Source organism: Haliaeetus leucocephalus, unplaced genomic scaffold, assembly GCF_000737465.1.
Source record: "Haliaeetus leucocephalus isolate CR32 unplaced genomic scaffold, Haliaeetus_leucocephalus-4.0 Scaffold932, whole genome shotgun sequence".
Taxonomy (NCBI): domain Eukaryota; kingdom Metazoa; phylum Chordata; class Aves; order Accipitriformes; family Accipitridae; genus Haliaeetus; species Haliaeetus leucocephalus.
This window is the reverse complement of record NW_010973368.1, coordinates 16,323,166-16,341,863: the sequence shown is the minus strand read 5'-3', so window position 1 is coordinate 16,341,863 and position 18,698 is coordinate 16,323,166. Positions and strand designations below refer to the sequence as shown.

Below are 18,698 nucleotides of genomic sequence, written 5' to 3'. Positions count from 1 at the left end.
TGTAGGACTTCTGTCACAAAAGAGGATCAGAATGCCACTGTGACCAGATAGAATTAAAAATAAAATTCAGTAATTTACTCAAGGAAGGTAATAAACACTGCTTATAAAACTAAAAAACAGTGGCATTTGCAGTTCCTTCTCCCCCCAGTCCCAGTCCCAGTAGTAATTCTGTCTGACTGGTCCTGGAGCCATAAGAGTATATTTAATTTTTTCAAGCGCTTAGCATAATGTTTGTGATGGGAAGTGCTAAGCCAGCCCACCGAAATGAGTCCCTTGAGCCAGACAAAGATGAATTTCAAATCAGAGGAAAGAGAAAAGGATAGGGAAAGGAAGGAAATAGCTAAGGTGAGACCAGAGATGATAACATCTGTCCATTAACTTATGTCTGGATGCTTTATACCAAATGAAACAGAAACAAAATTCTTTCCCTACTACTAAAGCACATTTCTATAGTACTCCCCTACCGCACCTCCAACCTCAGTCCTTTATTGGAAAGAGTAAGTTAAATTTCAGCTTGCTTCTGGGCAGTGGGTTTCACCCATTCTCATTACATGTCCTATTACAAATAAACAGCACCGTTCAGGAAGAACCACATTCCTGTTCCAGCACAGCTTGATCCAGATGAATCAGGAAGGTAAACAGACAAAAGCAAAAGTGAGAAAGGTTTAATAACACAATTAAAATATAACTTTATAAGCTTGTGAGCTGATGTGGCAGGCTGCTTTCAGTAATTTCCATAGGGAGTGCTTATCCGTGACTACAAACCAAAGCAATCTAGAAGCTGGCTACTTGAAGCTGTAAGGAGAGCTGCTGGAACCGAAGGCAGCTTGCTCAATTGCCTGGAGACCTCTCTTTGGCTTCCAAATCATAAATTGAAGTCTACCTCTAATTTTGCTACCTCATTTTCTCAATACCTCACTGGTTTTGGGGGGTTTTTTTCTCTTCTTTCTCATCACTGCTTAGTATTCTAGATTCCCTAGTGAGATGCAGTGAAGACCGCTAGGATTCTGCCAGACATTAAAAAGCAGGCAACATCTGTTCAACAACTTCAAATCACTTTCTGTGTGAGGCAGCCCCCCCAACAGCCTTTGTTACAGCAAGTATTTGTTGCAGTCAGCCTTTTCTGCTGCTTTCCTTATCCATTCATACCCTGCAACTTTACATCGTAACTCACCATTTCTTCTAGCCAAATGTTTTATGCAAACATATCAGCCTCTGGAAAGCCAGAAAATAGCAGCTCTTACAGAGATGAACCTTCTTCCAGTGTTATGTCAAGAGCAGAGTCTGGGCAGCAAGCAGTGTGAAGATCCCTTCATCCTTGGGAATGGTCAGGGTCATTATGTCTCTGCTTTCTTGGACAAGCGCTGGCTGAAGTTTGCCATGCCAGAATTTAACTGCCTTCTCTCCCAGCTTCACCAGCTCACTCATTTCAGATGTGTCCAGAGCACTAAGCAACATTTGGACAAAGCAGACAGTTTGGAGTAGGGCATGAACATGAGCAGAGTCCTCTGTTATAATGAGAAAATAAACATACTCTTCCTACCTCTAGAGGACAAGTCAGAAAACCTGTATTCCTCTTTGAATTGCATGCTTTTTTTCTTCTCTTGCAACTTTATTTTCCATCTGTTCATCCCTTCCTTTTCTAGCAACACAGAGAAAAATCTTGAACAGGGACAGTCTTTATTCAAACTTCTGTAAGATCATTTATTGAACCTAAGGGTCTGCATTTAAGCCACTGACGCTTAAGAGTCTACCTGCCAGAGCTGAAATTAGTCAGTCCCCACAGACTTTAGGGAGAGCCTAACAAAGGCTAGGATGCAGCTTGGAAGAAGACAGAGATTGTAACAGCTTCTGCTGCTTTCACTGTTTCACTCTGCTTTAGTCACTTTTGAATTTGGGCACAAGGCTCCTGCTTTTTCACTGTGCACTGCATTCATTTCTCACATACAGCCAACCTGACTACACTCAGGTATTGAACGTCAAAAGTGTCTTGTAAGCAAAAGTGGTCATCTCGTTAATAGGAAACAGAAACATATTTTGAAGACTCCAGGTCCAAATCAAGTTAGAAGAAGTATTAAATCAGTCCTCAGGGAGCTGGCTCAGCTTTTCAGTCTGTGCAGCCCTGTACCAAGCATAGTGCTGGGCTAGCCAGCTCACGGGCTCGTGGTAGACGGTGTACATCCCGGTTTGTAAGTCTACATTCTTCCCTCTCCATGAGCTGCTCTGCACCCTTGATTTCTTAGTGCTCTGCACAATAACATGCTCCCTAGATGCAGTTCTGGATTCTCATTGTTCATTTTCATTTTCCCTTTGCAGTTTTCAGCACACTGGGGGAATCACGACTGCCTGCTGAAGAAACTTCATTTAAAATAATCAAAACACCTTTAGTGTCTATTTCTGAAAGCTGTAATTTTATTCATGGTATTTCTATTCAATCCATTCAGAGCCTTAGGTTATGGATAGTACCTTTAAATAAAGGACAATTTGTATGTCTTTATTATAGGCATATTTCAAAAATCTTACCACGTTCCACTGACAATAATGGCATTCATTTAAGACAACTCAGTGCTGACAGTTGGTCCTCTAAGGGTTTTTTGCATGTCAACATGTAAATTAATTTTCATATCTTAATCGCCTCATATTACAGTTAATATTGAATGCTCTTGTTGGATAGTTGTGTCTGTGGGCTTCGGATACTTGTTCTAGAAGTCACCCCTTCTGCAATGAAAGACTCTCAGGTCAATATAACCAAAACATAATTTAGTTTTATTTTCGAGAGAGATCTCTCTTTTCTACCTCTTATGAATAAACCCAACACAGTTTAGACACATTTACCATATAATATCTCTTGCCAGGTCTGCATTTTTAATTCTGCAAATTATGCAAGAGTCAGGTACTCACATCGTAAGTGAAGAAAAGCTACCTTGCAAAGTCCGGCAATACTCCTGTTTTAAGGTACATATATCAGCTCTCCAGGTGCTGTAGAATCATAGAATCATAGAATCATTTAGGTTGGAAAAGACCTTTGAGATCATCAAGTCCAACCATCGACCCACCACCACCATGCCCACTAAACCATGTCCTCATGAGTCATGTCTACACGTTTTTTTAAATACCTCCAGGGGTGGTGACACCACCACTTCCGTGGGCAGCCTGTTCCAATGCCTGACACCCCTCTCAGTAAAGCAATTTTTCCTAATATCCAACCTAAACCTCCCTTCCCGCAACTTGAGGCCATTTCCTCTCGTCCTATCTCCAGCCACCTGACAGAAGAGACCAACACCTCCCTCACTACAACCCCCCTTCAGGCAGTTGTAGAGAGTGAGAAGGTCTCCCCTCAGCCTCTTCTTCTCCAGACTAAACAGCCCCAGCTCCCTCAGCTGCTCCCCATAAGACTTGTGCTCCAGGCCCCTCACCAACTCGGTTGCCCTTCTCTGGACATGCTCCAGCACCTCAATGTCCGTCTTGTAGTGAGGGGCCCAAAACTGAACACAGTACTCCAGGTGCGGCCTCACCAGTGCCCAGTACAGGGGGACAATCACCTCCCTGCTCCTGCTGGCCATGCTACTTCTGATACAGGCCAGGATGCCGTTGGCCTTCTTGGCCACCTGGGCACACTGCCGGCTCATATTGAGCCGGCTGTCAACCAGCACCCCCAGGTCTTTTTGCCGGGCAGCTTTCCAGCCACCCTTCCCCAGGCCTGTAGGGCTGCGTGGGGTTGTTGTGACCTACATGCAGGACCCGGCACTTGGCCTTGTTGAACCTCATACAATGAAATAGGCTCTCATGCTAAGGATCCGTCCCACAGAACTTACTTTGGACTTCAACTGGTTAACATCTCTTTTTCTTCCCCCATCTCCCTTCCAAATGACACTCTCTAATATTTCTGATAAAGCATCTCTCTTCTCTGGTTTATATTCTGCTAGAATGACTGGAACCTAAGAAAAGGACTCTGTTACTTGTCTTATGTGTCCATCAGTCATCTGGAAAATATCTATCTGAGCTCCAGATTTGGATCACCCACACATTTGCTCTGAAACATATGTACAGGCCTTCCCTCTAACAATCCAAACTCAGCTTCAGGTTGTTTATTTTGAAAATGAGTACTGGAAAGAAAATTGAAACAGTTTAATACTTGCAAAAAAAAAAACAACTCCAAAAGCTATCTATCTATGTATGCGTGTGTATATGTGTGTATATTTATCTATAGGAGGGAAAGGTCTGCATGCAATTTGACAGGCAAACTGTTCATACTCCAAAGTTTCAAATATGTAACAAACTTCTTTTAAAATAATGGAGAAATTTGGTGGATGTGCTCTAGTGAAAAAAAACCTGACAGACCTTGGTGAAAATTTGCAAAAAAACAGGTGAGCTGAATAAAATATGTGAGCCTGAATTTATAGGAAAATGCCTATTGTAGAACTTGGATACATGGTTGCTGAGGCATTTGTTTGGGTACAAATGAAGCTGCTGAATAAAGAGCCACAAGAGCACTGGGATTTGTGGACTGGGCTCTCGGTCTGAGCTGCAACAATGTAATCTATTTCCCCAATAAAACTAATTTCAAGTCTGTAGTTGGATTCTCAGAATCTGGATCTAGACTTTGTAATTTGATCCCATCCCCCTTCTAACGAGATGGAGCAAGCACAAGGTTAGCCACAAAAACTGCAGACAAGGAAGATAGCTTTGATATTACCCTTTTGAAACGGTGACCCTGAGCATGTAACACATAATCAAAACTTGATTAACATAGAAATCCAATTACTGCTTCAGTAAAGATCTTTCATTAATCTAGAAAACACTTGCAAAATGCTTGGACTTCATTTCCCAACAACTACAAATCTAAAAAACATTGTTGAGGGGTCAGATTCAATGACACAGCTATTGTCTCAAAGCTATTCCTCCCAAGCCAAGGTTTGGGTGCCTTTCTTGCAGCATGCCCACCCTGGGCAGCACGCAGATCTGGCGTGACCCATGCCAGAGCCATGCCCTGTGACCAGCAGCAGAGCTGTGCTGGAATAAAAGGTCCTGGGTAATCCAGACCACCAGCCATGGATCAGCAGGACCTGCTGAAGCCAAAATTCCCTCGTGATCCCAAGATTAAGGTGACAATGCCGTCCAGCTCCATTGAATAGCAACGCAGTGGCACTGAGGACCTGTCGGCATCTCTGCTAGCTGCAAACTTCCCCAGAGCCTTCTGTCCCCAGCTTGCTGCTCCCTGGGATGTGAGCTACGTATCAGGAAGAGGTCCCCCAGGGTCTTGCCATCTGCCTGGCTGACTGCCCTCATCTCTATGAGGATAGGCTCCATTCAAAGATCAGGAACAAAACCAGGGATGTGGCTATTTGCTCTCCTTCAGCCAAACAGGCCATCTCTTGCAGAGGTCCACAGCAGCCTCACGCTGTTGGGAAAGTGCTTCCAGAAAACAAAATGCACAAACCTGGCCCCAGGCTCTCTGGCTGCCCACCACATCGCTGCTCCTGGCTGTCATCAGTGATGGCTGGGCTCACAGATGGTCCCTTGAACCTTCCCAGAGACCCTCTCCTACTCTTTAGACTCTTCACAGCAAGCACCCATGCAGGGCTGACTGTTTTAACTTTTCCCTAAATAAAAACCCACAGGGTAGAAGAATCAAAGATGCTTTTTGAAATTCTGTTCCAGAATATATTTTTTAAATTTCCCTGAATGTGACACATCGCAGACACTATGTGATAAACACTTTAAAAGCATTTAGTGGTTCTTTTTTGTGGGCCTCCATGCAATCTAACAAACAAGAAAGGGAATACTATTACCTCATCTGATACACACCGTACTGAGTCAGGAAGAGGGGGAGTTACCTGATGAGATGTGGCTGTCTATGTCTAAGCCACTTGACTAGATTCTCTTTGTAATTAGTGGAAATGGGTACTGTCAGATTTGCGTCACCTCATCTTAAAGTAGGCTTCTAAAACAGGTCAGATTAATTTCATCCTGATAGTGCCTGCTCATCACGACCAACTAAGAATGGGAGCCAGAGCTGACCAGCAGTATTGACATTTGCTTCTGGTCGGGTCAGTCTCGCCTTAACTCATTTGACTGGTATAACACTAGGCACAGTTGGCAAAGCCAAGTACAAGACTCAGAGCCCTAAACCCCAGTCCAGGTTAGTTCCTACTTACGCATTCCTTCTCCAAAAGCAGGATGTTTACCCACAAAATACAATTAGTTTGACTTAGGATTTCACAGCTGCATTAAAACTTCTTTCAGTGCCCAGAAATTAGAACCTTTGATATGTTTTTTCAGTATATTTGACATGGGCATCTATCTTGCCCTCGTTTTGCATTCCTTTTGCTGCTAATTTCCCTCCTAATACCATTAATCATATTTTGTTTTACTCACTCCTAGAGCTGTGTGAAGGAGAGTAATCAGTCCGTTCAGGGAGAATTTCAATAGTTAAAAAAACAGGTTTGCTTTTGTTTTAAACAACACCGCAGAACCATCTACAAAGCAAAGCTCTGGGGTGGCAGGCAGATATAGAAGTGCTGCCAAAGCAGTTTGACCAGTGAGGTGGAGACGTGGGGTTTCCAGGATGCTCCACCGATGGGGCAGCCCCACAGATGTTGATTCTCAGAGTACCCTCTTTGCGGGCTCTCTGAGGGTAACAAGCTCTAGAAATCCTCTGCCCTCCAGGCAGCTGAACAGCCCCAACTTTCCACACCAGCACTCCTCTGTCATCCTGCCATCTGCCAGGCAGATGAGCTGGCAGAAGGTCAGACAGGTACAATGAAAACCTGCTGGTTTTCCAGCACACCTTCCGCAGAATAGGCCATTGCCACATGGCATCTCAGTTTTGCCCGAAATGCTCCAGTGGAAATATGTTCACCTGGAGCTTCTGCAGCCAGTGCTACAGATGAATCCTGACCGACGGCTGCAGGCTGAGACGGGCACACGTTGCCTGTCTCCATTCTGCTCATCGACCTGCGCACCCTTCCCTGGGGCTGAAGGTGTGCAGAGTGGCACCGATGCTTGGCTTAATGTACAGGCTGGCAGGAACACCTAGGGAAAAAAAAAATACCCATTTTGACCACTCGCCACCCTTTGTGGACAGAGGTCTATTGGAGAGAGAGAGGTGACACTAGAAATGCAAACATCTCATTGCTTTACCTCTTGTGCAAGCTGGGATAGCAAAATTTTAACACCAGGAAAGTACCAGGAGTATTTGGTGGTACTTGAACTTGCCTGCATAGCCTTCTCATCTTTCTCCTGTAAAACAGACCCCTTCACTAAAAGTAGAGCCTGAGTAGTGCTAACTCCCACCTGGTAATATCTCCCCTGAACAGCCTCTGAATTGTTCCTGAGGATCAATTCCAGCAACAGGATTCAATAGTGAGGTTTGGCATCTCTCTGTAGAAGCACTGCCGGAGGGAAGAGGGCTTCAAATTCCCCAGCAAGGAGCAACTCCAGAATTCAAACCTGGCAATTACTGGCAGCATTACAATGTTTGTGGGCAAAAATTTCTGTGCCAATATATGTTTTCATATCTATTTTATATTTTCAGTGAGTATAAACAGAGCTAATTGGTGAATATAATACTTTGGAAAGTCTGAAGACCTGTTTTTAATAACCTTTAAAGTAGCTTCCCTTGAGAGGTTTTTTTTCACCAGTCTAAATATTTAATATTGTACTTACTGTCCCTGTTTTTAGAGAAATGCTTTAATGAAGCAAGATGGGTAATGACTTGCAAACCACTGGTTGTCACAGGAGCAGGACTTTGGAGATCATTACAAGAAATAGAGAACCACTTATCCAAAAGGTCCTATTCTACAGGATTTTGGATCCTGTCCTGTAATTCTCCCCAGCTGTCAGAGGTTCAGGAAATCCATCGAGTATAGGATTAGTTTTCTAAGACATAATACTACCAAACTTCCCAAGACTACTTTTTATTCGCAAATAAGTCCTCTCCTTTCTCCTGGCTGGACTTTTTCCATTGAATTATTTTCTTAGTTTTTAACTAAACAACCTATAAAAATATATATATATATATAAAAAAATGTATTTGCTGAATATGTATATTCTTTATTATATAAATAAGAAAGAACCATGAGAGCCAACTAGCTATAGAAAATGAATTATTAAATGAAATACATTGATTTACCAACATTAAAAAGATTCTGCATTGAAATTTTTTAATTAACTGGCATGTGACAAGCAGAAAAAAAATGCAGCTAGTTTGTGGAGTCAGTTATTTTAGAGAAAAGGGAAAATGCTAAATGCTTGACTTCATGTCTCCATAATTTGACTTCTTATTTTTTCCCTCTTTTCAACCCTGTCTAAATTACCACTACCAAGTTTACAGGGGTACACAACAAAATTAAGCAATCCTTATGAAAAGCCCGGACTTCTAGAACAAGAAATTACGCAACACAGCATACGGAAAGAGAATTCAAGCATGGCATTATGTGATACCACTGGAAGCTAACAGTAAGGGGAAGGTTTTCAGAGGAAGAATATCTGTTTCATGAGAAATGCAAAAAAAAAAACCAACTCATGAAATACGTTAGATTTGTATAAAACAAAAATTGAGCTTCTGATCCTGCTATTAGGGATACTGAATTTAACACATTGTGTGTTCTTCTTTCTACAGTTTTTCTCACTTGCCTTGCCTTTGCTTTTTAGGTGTTTGTTCATATAAAACTTAGCAAGAGAAAACAACAGGCTTTACCTTAAACCACTAACATATCTAGATAAGGCTCAAATCATGCAGAAACTGAAAACATCCTGGGAATCCTGGGAAATCTACTCTCGGTGTTACAGCTCTGAGTACCCATTCAGTGGTTTCAGTCCCAGATTCAGGAAAATTTCTGTTTGTGCCAATGATAAGCACAAGGTTCATTGTGTCATTGCTTAAAGTTAGCTATCTTTTCAGAACTTCCTTGGCTCAATAAGGACATTAAAGCAGATAGTTAAACACTTTCCCAGTTGGAGTCTTTTCTTTTTTTTTCTCCCATAAAAGTGGCTATAAGTTTTCTGCCATTCAGCATATTCTTGTCAGAACATGATTTCTATGTTTCTAAAATCTTTACTTTTTTGTCTAATATCTTGTATTTTAATAATGATTCACTATTATGTACCTACAACTACAACTTAAATAATTCTATCATAAACCAGGTGTTATGCTCCTGTCAAAAAATAATAAGTCTTCTTAAAAATGACCAGCCGGTTTTGTGTGTATCAGATGAATCAAAGTACACACTGGGCAGGAGTTCTATTACATTCGGGAGAGTTTCAGGATCTTTCAGCTTGGGTGGAAATGAGTAGAGCTTTTTCAGAATTATGGTTTGCTGAATGAGAATAACTTTGATCTTTGAAGTTGCCTAACTTATACCTTAATCACCTTTTTTTTTCTTATTTTTTTACAAAGTTACAGCTATGCTTTACTACCCAAAGAGTTTGTGAAAGACTGCATGTGTGTAGACTGTTTCAGTAAAGCTCATTAGAATAGGCTTGATTTTAATGACATGAATAATCCCATTCTGAAAGCAAAGAATTCAAGAATGCAAACATTTTTTGAAATTACAAACATTTTTTTTCACTTTAGTGAACTTCAAGGGAAAAAAAGGCTGAGCTTGAAGTTAAGTTTATCCTTCAAAATTTTGCTCAGCTGGGGCCCTAGCACAAGATTCAGGCTGCCAAAACCTGCCAAGCTGTCCAGACCTCAATCCCAAAGCACATTTTGGCAGCTCAGACCAGCACTGCCTTCCACCTGAGGATCAAGATTTACCCAGAACATGCATTTTGAATCCCAAATTTCCCCGCATAGACAGGTCTAGGCACACAGGTATATGCAGAAGCAACTTCATTTGAGGAGTCAGGTGCTTTGCTCCTACCTAATCTTCACACAACTGAGACCCAAAGCAAGAACATACCTACATAAGGAAGCAGAAGACAAAGTTATTGGAGGCCATTAACTTTCCTCTTTTTCCTCTTTTGTTAAGCAGTCTCCAGCTACTACGGACTTAAACACCCCTGGCATTCCCATAATATTTGTGCCCTTACAGCCCCCCTTCCTCCCAGTGGCCAAACTCTGCCAGTGGCCAAAACTCTGGAATGCAGCAGGATGTCACAAGCTCTCTTGATCTGGCTCAACTTGCATTAACTGCACCTGCCCAGCATAGAGCAGCAGCTTGGGCATTTTTATCAAAAAGCATAGCTGGAGGAGCTACTGTCTACTTTTTGTAGAAATCCTAGTGGTTAGGTTTTTTAAAGCAGCAGAAGACTTGAGATCAAATCTCTTTTCACTCTAAACAGTTTTGACACTGTAACTCCCACTTCACAGAAGAAAATCCAAGTTGCCAGGCTACAGGAAGGAAAACTGACCACTCTTCTTTCCCAGGATGAGCAGATGAGTAGCAAGAACAACAGGCCACCAGCAAAGCAAGTGAAAGGCGGTATGATGTGGTAACATTATGAATGAGGACATGCAGAAATGAGTAGCATGGGCCCAGATTCTCATTTCCCTAGATAATTCGGGGCTTTTATTCACCAATTGAAATATAAAAACTAACTGGTTGCATTAACTGGAACTGCATTAAATGTCTGAATTAGAATATATTATTTTAAGAGACTATAACTACCAGTGGTAATCTAAGTATAACTGTAACCACGCAATATGTGTAATTGAAATAGAGCACTGTGTTGGCAAAACATTAGACTGTTTCCTAGATCTAAGCTGCATGGATCCAGTAAGTAGAGATTGTAAAGCTTTTGCATTAACTTACTGAAACTCCTATCGCAGATTGTAGAGGAGAAGACAGTCACACTGAAGCCCGCTTAAATAAGTGTTTCTTGAAGAATGGCATGTTGTTGCCAACTCTCTTGTCTAATTAAAGACCCAAAACATTATCCTACTGAAGCTGATGGCAGTACTCACTTGACATCAAAGGGAATCAAGATTCGCCATTCTTTTATGAAGAATTATTTTTATTGTATGATTAAAAACAAGCAAGGCAATTCACAGTGCATCACGTGGTAGCACTTTTGTCTCCAGGTGATGGCAGACTCCAGTTCTGTCGTGCCTCAGAGGTCCCACCTGAAGCCAAGACATCAGCTCAATACTGAGGCTGCAGTATCTAAACCAAACTACAGTCACCTCCAGAGACAGCAGCTCTGACTGGAACCCCATCCTGCTGTGCAACTGGCAAACATGCTAGAAGACTGAGGAGCTTAACAGACTAAATAGACAAGGATAAAAGATCTCCATTGTGCAGATAAGAATTGAGACAAGTGCAGACTGGCTTACCTGAAGTCGCACAGTTGAGCTCCAGTAAAGCAAGGGAAGGATCCCCAGTTCATCGCTGCAAATCCAGAGGGACTATTTGGGTGCAGATGGCACGTTGACCTTCATGATAAAAATTTTGCTTGGATCTCCTGCTTTAAGCTATCTTATGTCATCTCTAAAATAAAGAGAAAACAAAAAAGTGAAAAACCTCCTCTCTCCAAATTCTGTGCCCAGCGCTTTTTTCTGCCAGAGTGTAACAGAAGCTAGCTTACAAGCAGGGCATAAGTTCTTTGTTAGGGAAAGAACTGTGAAAAATTAGGGATCACACCTGAGTCTGGGAAGTCTTTGCTCACAAACAAGTGGGAAAATGGGGAAAGAGACATAACTTTAAAATAACTGTAATATTAATTGATTACCGTTCTCCAGATGAAATGATGAACAATAACATCTCTAGCAGCTCTATGGCCAGGAAATGGGGTGGAAATTGAATCCAATAAGACAAAATTTTCTTTCTCCACAAGATAGATATATTATAACTTGAATTATTGGCAAGGAAATATTTTTGCAGTTTATTTAGAGTTGCTGCTCTATAGATATCTGCTATTTCAGTCATAGTATGTTAAGATAACTCTAAATGAGAGGTACTGTGTGAAACCAAACTCTAGACTGTATTTTGTATTTTAATCAGGATTCTTTCACAAAATATTCCATTATGGCTAATGAGATATTAGCAACCAATGTGCTAGAAAGGACAGATGGGAAGATAGTCAACTATCCAAATCAGAAGATTTTCAAAGTGCAGTAAACAAATTATTAAGCACACTTCTCTGGCTTAATGCCAACCTATACTCTAGGGAATTGGTCAAAGAGTAGATCATGAAAAGCTTTTTGGGAGTAGCTAAATTCTACAGCTGTGGTCTTTGTTTTTCTAGTACTTTGCAAGAACAGAAGGGGGAATTACGAAAGCGTCTATCGTACACTACCCATAAGCTGGAAATGCTTGAAACGGAATTTGATTCTACACGTCAGTATCTTGAAATAGAATTGAGACGTGCTCAGGAGGAACTTGAAAAAGTAACTGAAAAACTGAGAAGGTTAGTAACTAACTTTTTGAAATAAACAGAGGTATTAGGAATTTACAAGTGACTGTTAAAAACATATGTAAGTAAAAATATGAACATATAGTCTCAAACATACTTCATATATTATTTATTGATTACACAGTGTGTTTTCACATTGAATATATATTTCACTTATCTGAATATATATTACATACCACATGAAGTTATTTACATGTGACATGTAAGATGTCTCTGTATTGAAAGTAAATATGCAAATAGAAATGTAACTATACAGGTGCATATATTACATTGTTTATGTGTAAACATACATGTGGGTTAGTGCCACATTGTGTAACACATACAAAGGTTATAAACACACTACATATATATATATACTTATACTGTATATAGACAGATAAATGTTTTAGAATTATTTTGGCCGCATATTTTCTGTTGTTACTTTCCATTGCACTGACACAAGAGAATAGAATTTGGCCCTCCATCACTCAAAACTGAGACTATGTTCAATTCAAATAATATTATGACATTTCACATTATGGTATAGCAAATCATTCACTTTTAAGTCCCAGGCAGAATGGAATGATACTGAAAACCTATGATTTAAAATTGTTGAAGCTGTGGTATGGTGCAATTGCAAATCAGGGGCCTAGTTAATGTTAATGACAAATTAGAATAAGCATGCACTCCAGACATTCATGGCACTGATTAAACTGGTCTGTAAGCTAGCTTTAAATTTATCAGTGATTCTTATTCTCCATTTTTTCATTTGTTTGCAAAACTTCTGAACCTACAATGACCCATTGTGGTGGGTTGACCCCTGCTGGATGCCAGGTGCCCACCAAAGCCCCTCTATCACTCCCCTCCTCAGCTGGGCAGCGGAGAGAAAATATAACAAAAAGCTCATGGGTTGAGATAAGGACAGGGAGAGATCACTCATTCAATTACCATCATGAGCAAAACAGACTCAACTTGGGGAAATTATTTAATTTATTACCAATCAAATCAGAGTAGGGTAATGAGAGATAAAACCAAAACTTAAAACACTTTCCTCCCACGCCTCCCTCCTTCCCAGGCACAACTTTACTCCTGATTTTCTCCAATTACTCCCCCTGAGTAGTGCCGGGGGACGGGGAATGGGCATTACGGTCAGTTCATCACACGCTGTCTCTGCTGCTCCTTCCTCCTCGGGGTAGGACTCCTCACTCTTCCCCTGCTCCAGCCTGGAGTCCCTCCCACAGGAGACAGTCCTCCACAAAATTCTCCAGTGTGGGTCCTTCCCACAGGCTGCAGTTCTTCACAAACTGCTCCAGCGTGGGTCCCTTCCGTGGGCTGCAGTCCTTCAGGCACAGACTGCTCCAGCGTGGGTCCCCCATGGGGTCACAAGTCCTGCCAGAAAACCTGCTCCAGCGTGGGCTCCTCTCTCCATGGGGCCACAGGTCCTGCCAGGAGCCTGCTCCAGGCTTCCCATGGGGTCACAGCCTCCTTCTGCTCCAGCGTGGGGTCCTCCAGGGGCTGCAGGTGGAGATCTGCTCCACCGTGGACCTGCCTGGGCTGCAGGGGGACAGCCTGCCTCACCATGGTCTTCCCCACGGGCTGCAGGGGAATCTCCGCTCTGGCACCTGGAGCACCTCCTCCTCCTCCTTCTTCACCGACCTGGGGGTCTGCAGGGTTGTTTCTCTCACATGTTCTCACTCCTCTCTCTGGCTGCAGTTTCTGTGCCACAGCAACTTTTTTCCCCTTCTTAAATCTATTATTTCACAGGCACTACCACCATCACTGACGGGCTCAGCTTTGGCCAGCGGCAGGTCCATCTTGGAGCCGTCTGGCCTTGGCTCTGTCGGACACAGGGGAAGCTTCTAGGACCTTCTCACAGAAGCCACCCCTGTAGCCCCCCCCTACCAAAACCTTGCCATGCAAACCCAATACATCTCTTTATGCAGGAATGTGTTTGCGTTTCTTGTGAGGACTTTCCTAAACTGATGTAGATAATTGAATTGTTTGATTTAGTTTGTTAGATGAGTCAAAACAAAATTCAGAATGAATCATTCCAGGGCTATACCCAAAGAAATATTTTTAATTCTTTGCAGAAGGCAAAAACAAAACCAAAACTAAGCCATATCCATCAAGAGCAGTCTGACGGTTCTCCATATTGTTTTCTTGCTAACAATATTTTTCCTATCACTTCACTTGGAGCAGAGCTATTGAAACTAGCTTTGGTCTTGACATAATTTTGTTCCAATATATTTCAGCTATAAGGACAGGAAACATTGGTGTACTCTTTTCTCCTGAAACATTATTTCAGGCACAGCTGCCATAAATCCTGCATTATATTTAGCAGAGGGGCTGACCATCCCACTTCTGTTAAAACAAAGGGTCTTCCTAGTCAGTAGGAAGCCTCTTATCAACTTCACTGGGCACTAATAAGTTAAGCACCCTTCAAAACTCAGGCCAGAAAGTCTTTTTTTTCTCATGGCAAAGCCTAGCACTCATACCAAATATCAGATTAGTAAAACTGACTTTCCAATATTCTAATGGAATGTTGTAACATATTATGAAGAAAACGTATATTCAAAATTATGTTTCAGGCAAGTGATTACTCCCCTGAAGACATATCATATTGGAAGCCCAAAATATTTTATGAGGTGAGCTTTAAAAATGTTTCTATTGAGAATAGCAAGGCATACTGCAAGTTGAACAACTAGATTTCTCAACCTGGAGAAGGATAACATCTGAAACAAAACTGTCATCCAAAAGCATGTCAGCAACATGTCACAGAGGAACATCGGTGTGAGAAAAACAAGGCACTAGAATTAGTTTCAATAATGTGTCTTTTGCTTTATTCACTGCACAGGGAGAGAAATTCAGCCCCCCTAATAAATAAGTTCTGTGTAACAAGATCCCACTTGTGTACTAGAGACTATTTCTGTTATTAAACTTCCATTACTGTTAAAGTGCAGAATTTTTCCAAGAGGCTGAATGGCCATCCTTTTCTACTCCTTTCTGAAAGCCTTTATCGTCAATTTATCCAGACTTACCTGTGTTGCTGCTAGGCCTTCCCTCTCTTACCCAAGCAGGGAGGTCATTTACGTGACTTGACGGTCAGGTTTTTGACCTCTCTCCAACCAGTTAGAGGTGGTCTTTTTCTTTTGGCCCAGTGGGAGCAAGATCAGGGCAGTGCTGAGTGAGTTTGAAAATATTAACTGTAAAGCATAAGTTCAGCTTTGAAAAGTGACTGAAAAGAGAGTGGGCATTTCATATACCTCACAGTGGTCCCCTATCTGACATGATCAGCATAGGTCTTTTAAGTAAAATTTTAAAAATATTCAAATACCAGTCTTGGAACCAAAACTGATCTCCAAAGGTCATGCTGTGTTTCCTGCTTTAGACCCTTTTCCAGGTAACAACTTGGTGAGGTCCCCATCTCAGCTTTTACCAGAGAGTAGAGTTATTTTAAGACCCAAGAAATAAACCCATGCAAGCATATATATAGCACTGAGATTAGCCCACACACATAATTGTTTCACCAAAAGCAAGACATTTCATGGACTGAAGGGGTGTTCTGAACAGGAATCCTGTAGCAGTATTAGCTTTGGAATAAATGGGGGAAAACTCTCTTGTTTTCATAAGGAAGTCAGTGTAACTTGTGATAACAGAGAGGGAAAAGGTCTTTTGAACAAGAAGTTACTGTTTTAACAGTCACCCTTCAAAGCTAAGCTGCACTCTGGGTGAAATTCTCTTCTTTAGAGAAAGTCAGCCCAAGCTTGTGTTTTACTTTAGATATATTTCATGGCCTTAAGAGGGCTTGAGACTGAGTGGAAGCAAAGAAACAGAGGCTTTTGCGAACTTCCTCTTTAGTGGTGATCTGCAGTCTTAGAGAGGAGTGTGTTGCTTGCTGGGTTAAAAGCACAGATATGCACTATTCAATTTGATCAGAATACTTTCCATCAGACCCTAATTTAGGTGAGAACCTAAACATGCACTTAATGCATGCACATATATACACTGGAGGCACATGGGCATCACCTAATAATATGAACAACACAAAAAGCTTTCAAAAATGATGTTATTGATTCACAGGATTTTATTCTTAAAACAGTTTCACAGGGTAGTGAAGCTGACCTATTCTTCACTTTATTTACAAAGAAGTCAGATTTACAACATTAAAATGTTTCATACTTCACAAGGTTCAGGTGTATTTTTTCCTCAAAGAGGGTTAAGTTACCATTTGCTCATCTGATCATTTTCAAATTGGAATAATTTTCCCTACTCCTCCTTTATTTAGTGTTGCCCAAAGATTGACTTGATTACCCTGTTCCTCTTTTATCCCTTTAACACTTTCTTCCCTATATTTCTGGGTCCGTTTCTCTCCTTGCCACCCACATTTGCTGACACCTCTTTTGGCACAGTGGATTTCCTATTTGGGTTTTATGCATATATGTGCATTTGTATGTGCTTGTGTATGTGTGCACGTGTTTGTGCTTATTTTGACTATCTTTTCATAATGTTCTCAATAGAAACACTTTTTGAAGCTCAGCTTCCTACTTACTATAGATTTTTTGTTTAGATTGGACTTTATTTTACTGGGAAAAGGTCACTTTTTTCAGTGCAAAATGAATGTGTCAGAGAACTAGGGTTTGTTGGTTACTTTCACCTAAACATACAACAGAGGAAAATTTGCTGGGGGAAGACAAAAAAAGTTACAAGCAGAGAAGCAGATTGTAATAAGCTCATGCAAAACCCCTCTACCATCTATGGATGGAAGTGTTGCCAGCCAAGAATAATTATATTAATGGTAACCAGTCTTCCAGTCATCCATACCAAGAGAAAAACAGTGTCAACAGAAGCTGAGGAGCAAACCCAGTGATGTGTTGCCACAGTCATAAGCCAGATATCCAAGTAACAGCTACTACTGGTAATTCATGATCTTAAAGATAGGGAAAGGGAACCTTCAATGTCTCCCTTGAGCTCTCCACATAGGTCTATACTGCAGAACAGACTAAGGTACAGAGAGGCCTTAGCTAGAAAAGTCCTGAACTAATAATTTTTTTCAGCTTTTTTTTCAGGAATTTATGCATATGCTTTTGAACCCGTGCAAACTTTTAGGAGGTTGCAGGTGCTAAAAGTTTATATTGGTTTTACACCATGTCTAGTTGAGCTGCAAGCTGCTTAGGTGCAAAGCATTTTTAACCTATTTTATTTTGTCTTACTAGAGAAGAACAACAGACCATGACAGACAGGATACTGGGGCACCTCTGGTCTCAGCCAGCAGGCCCTATCTTATTTTTCTAAATCCTTGTTCCCTGCACCACAGCATTCAGCCTTAGCAGCAAAACATAACTATGTTAGTGCTGAGTAGGTGTTTGCAGGCAAAGCCAGTTTAAGCCTCCTTGCTTCCACTGGTTTACCAAGATCATCTCTGCTTTCTCCTTTGCCATGAAAAGCTGGGTACAGGGTACCCTAAGATTTCTCTCTGTTGTGTGGACTCTGGTTAGATAACTGTGAAAGTCCTAAGTATACCTAGAGCTGCACAAATAAATGTCTATACAGAGGCTTAGTAGCAAATGCTGCATCTAATCGGAGCACGGACAATGCAGAGATCTGTAAACTTCAGTCAATCCTTTAAGTCACCTGGGCATTTACACAATGGCACTGTGAGAACTGGTGAGAAATGACCAAGCCGCAGGTTAGTACAAGTCTCGCAGATTTTCAGCCCATTTGAGTCGCCAACTTAGCAAACACTCTTTACCACAGATCTGCCTTTCAGGGAGGAAATCTCTTCTCAGCAGCTCTGTAAAATGTACACGACACTGCAACTTCCCTCAGACTCGCAAATGCATGTTTGAAACAGCTGCCCTGCGTCTGGGCTGACCCTCGGTACCCCAGGGAGTTTCACCCGTGGGGATGTCATTATTTCTGCCCACAGAGCAGCTGTCCTCAGCACAGACCTCTCCTCCCAGGTCTGTGCAGCAGATGTCATGGTATTACTGGGAGCCCCAGCAGGAGCTCTGCATGCCTCATGAGGGGCACCGCAAGATGCTGGCCTGCCCCCGAATGGAGAATTTTGATCATTTAACTGGAAAGAAAATCTCCATGGCAACAAAAGCAGGGAGAGACACTTCACTGTCGGGGGGGCTGGGCTGGACCCCTTGATTCGCAGCCATGGCATGGTTCAAATGCAGGTCTTTGTTCTGATTTCAACAGTCAGTCCTAACCATACGATAAACCAAAGCAACTTCTTTAATCCCAGTCCCTTCCTGATCATCATGGAAATTACATCCAGATCCAGGCTTCTCAGAGAAAGTGGCTTTCTGCTGAATGAATGTGTATTACGTCTGAGTTCACTCTACAGTGAACGCACT

The 18,698-nt window shown here is 41.7% G+C and overlaps 1 protein-coding gene across 1 annotated transcript in view; it reads left to right on the top strand.

Moving 5' to 3' along the window:
• BEGAIN (brain-enriched guanylate kinase-associated) overlaps positions 1-18,698 on the top strand; it is a 116,255-nt gene that overhangs the window by 44,026 nt on the left and 53,531 nt on the right. The window contains exon 4 of the mRNA XM_010584027.1: positions 12,190-12,351. Within this exon, the coding sequence (XP_010582329.1) occupies positions 12,190-12,351 (162 nt within the window). The remainder of the gene's footprint in view (positions 1-12,189; positions 12,352-18,698) is intronic.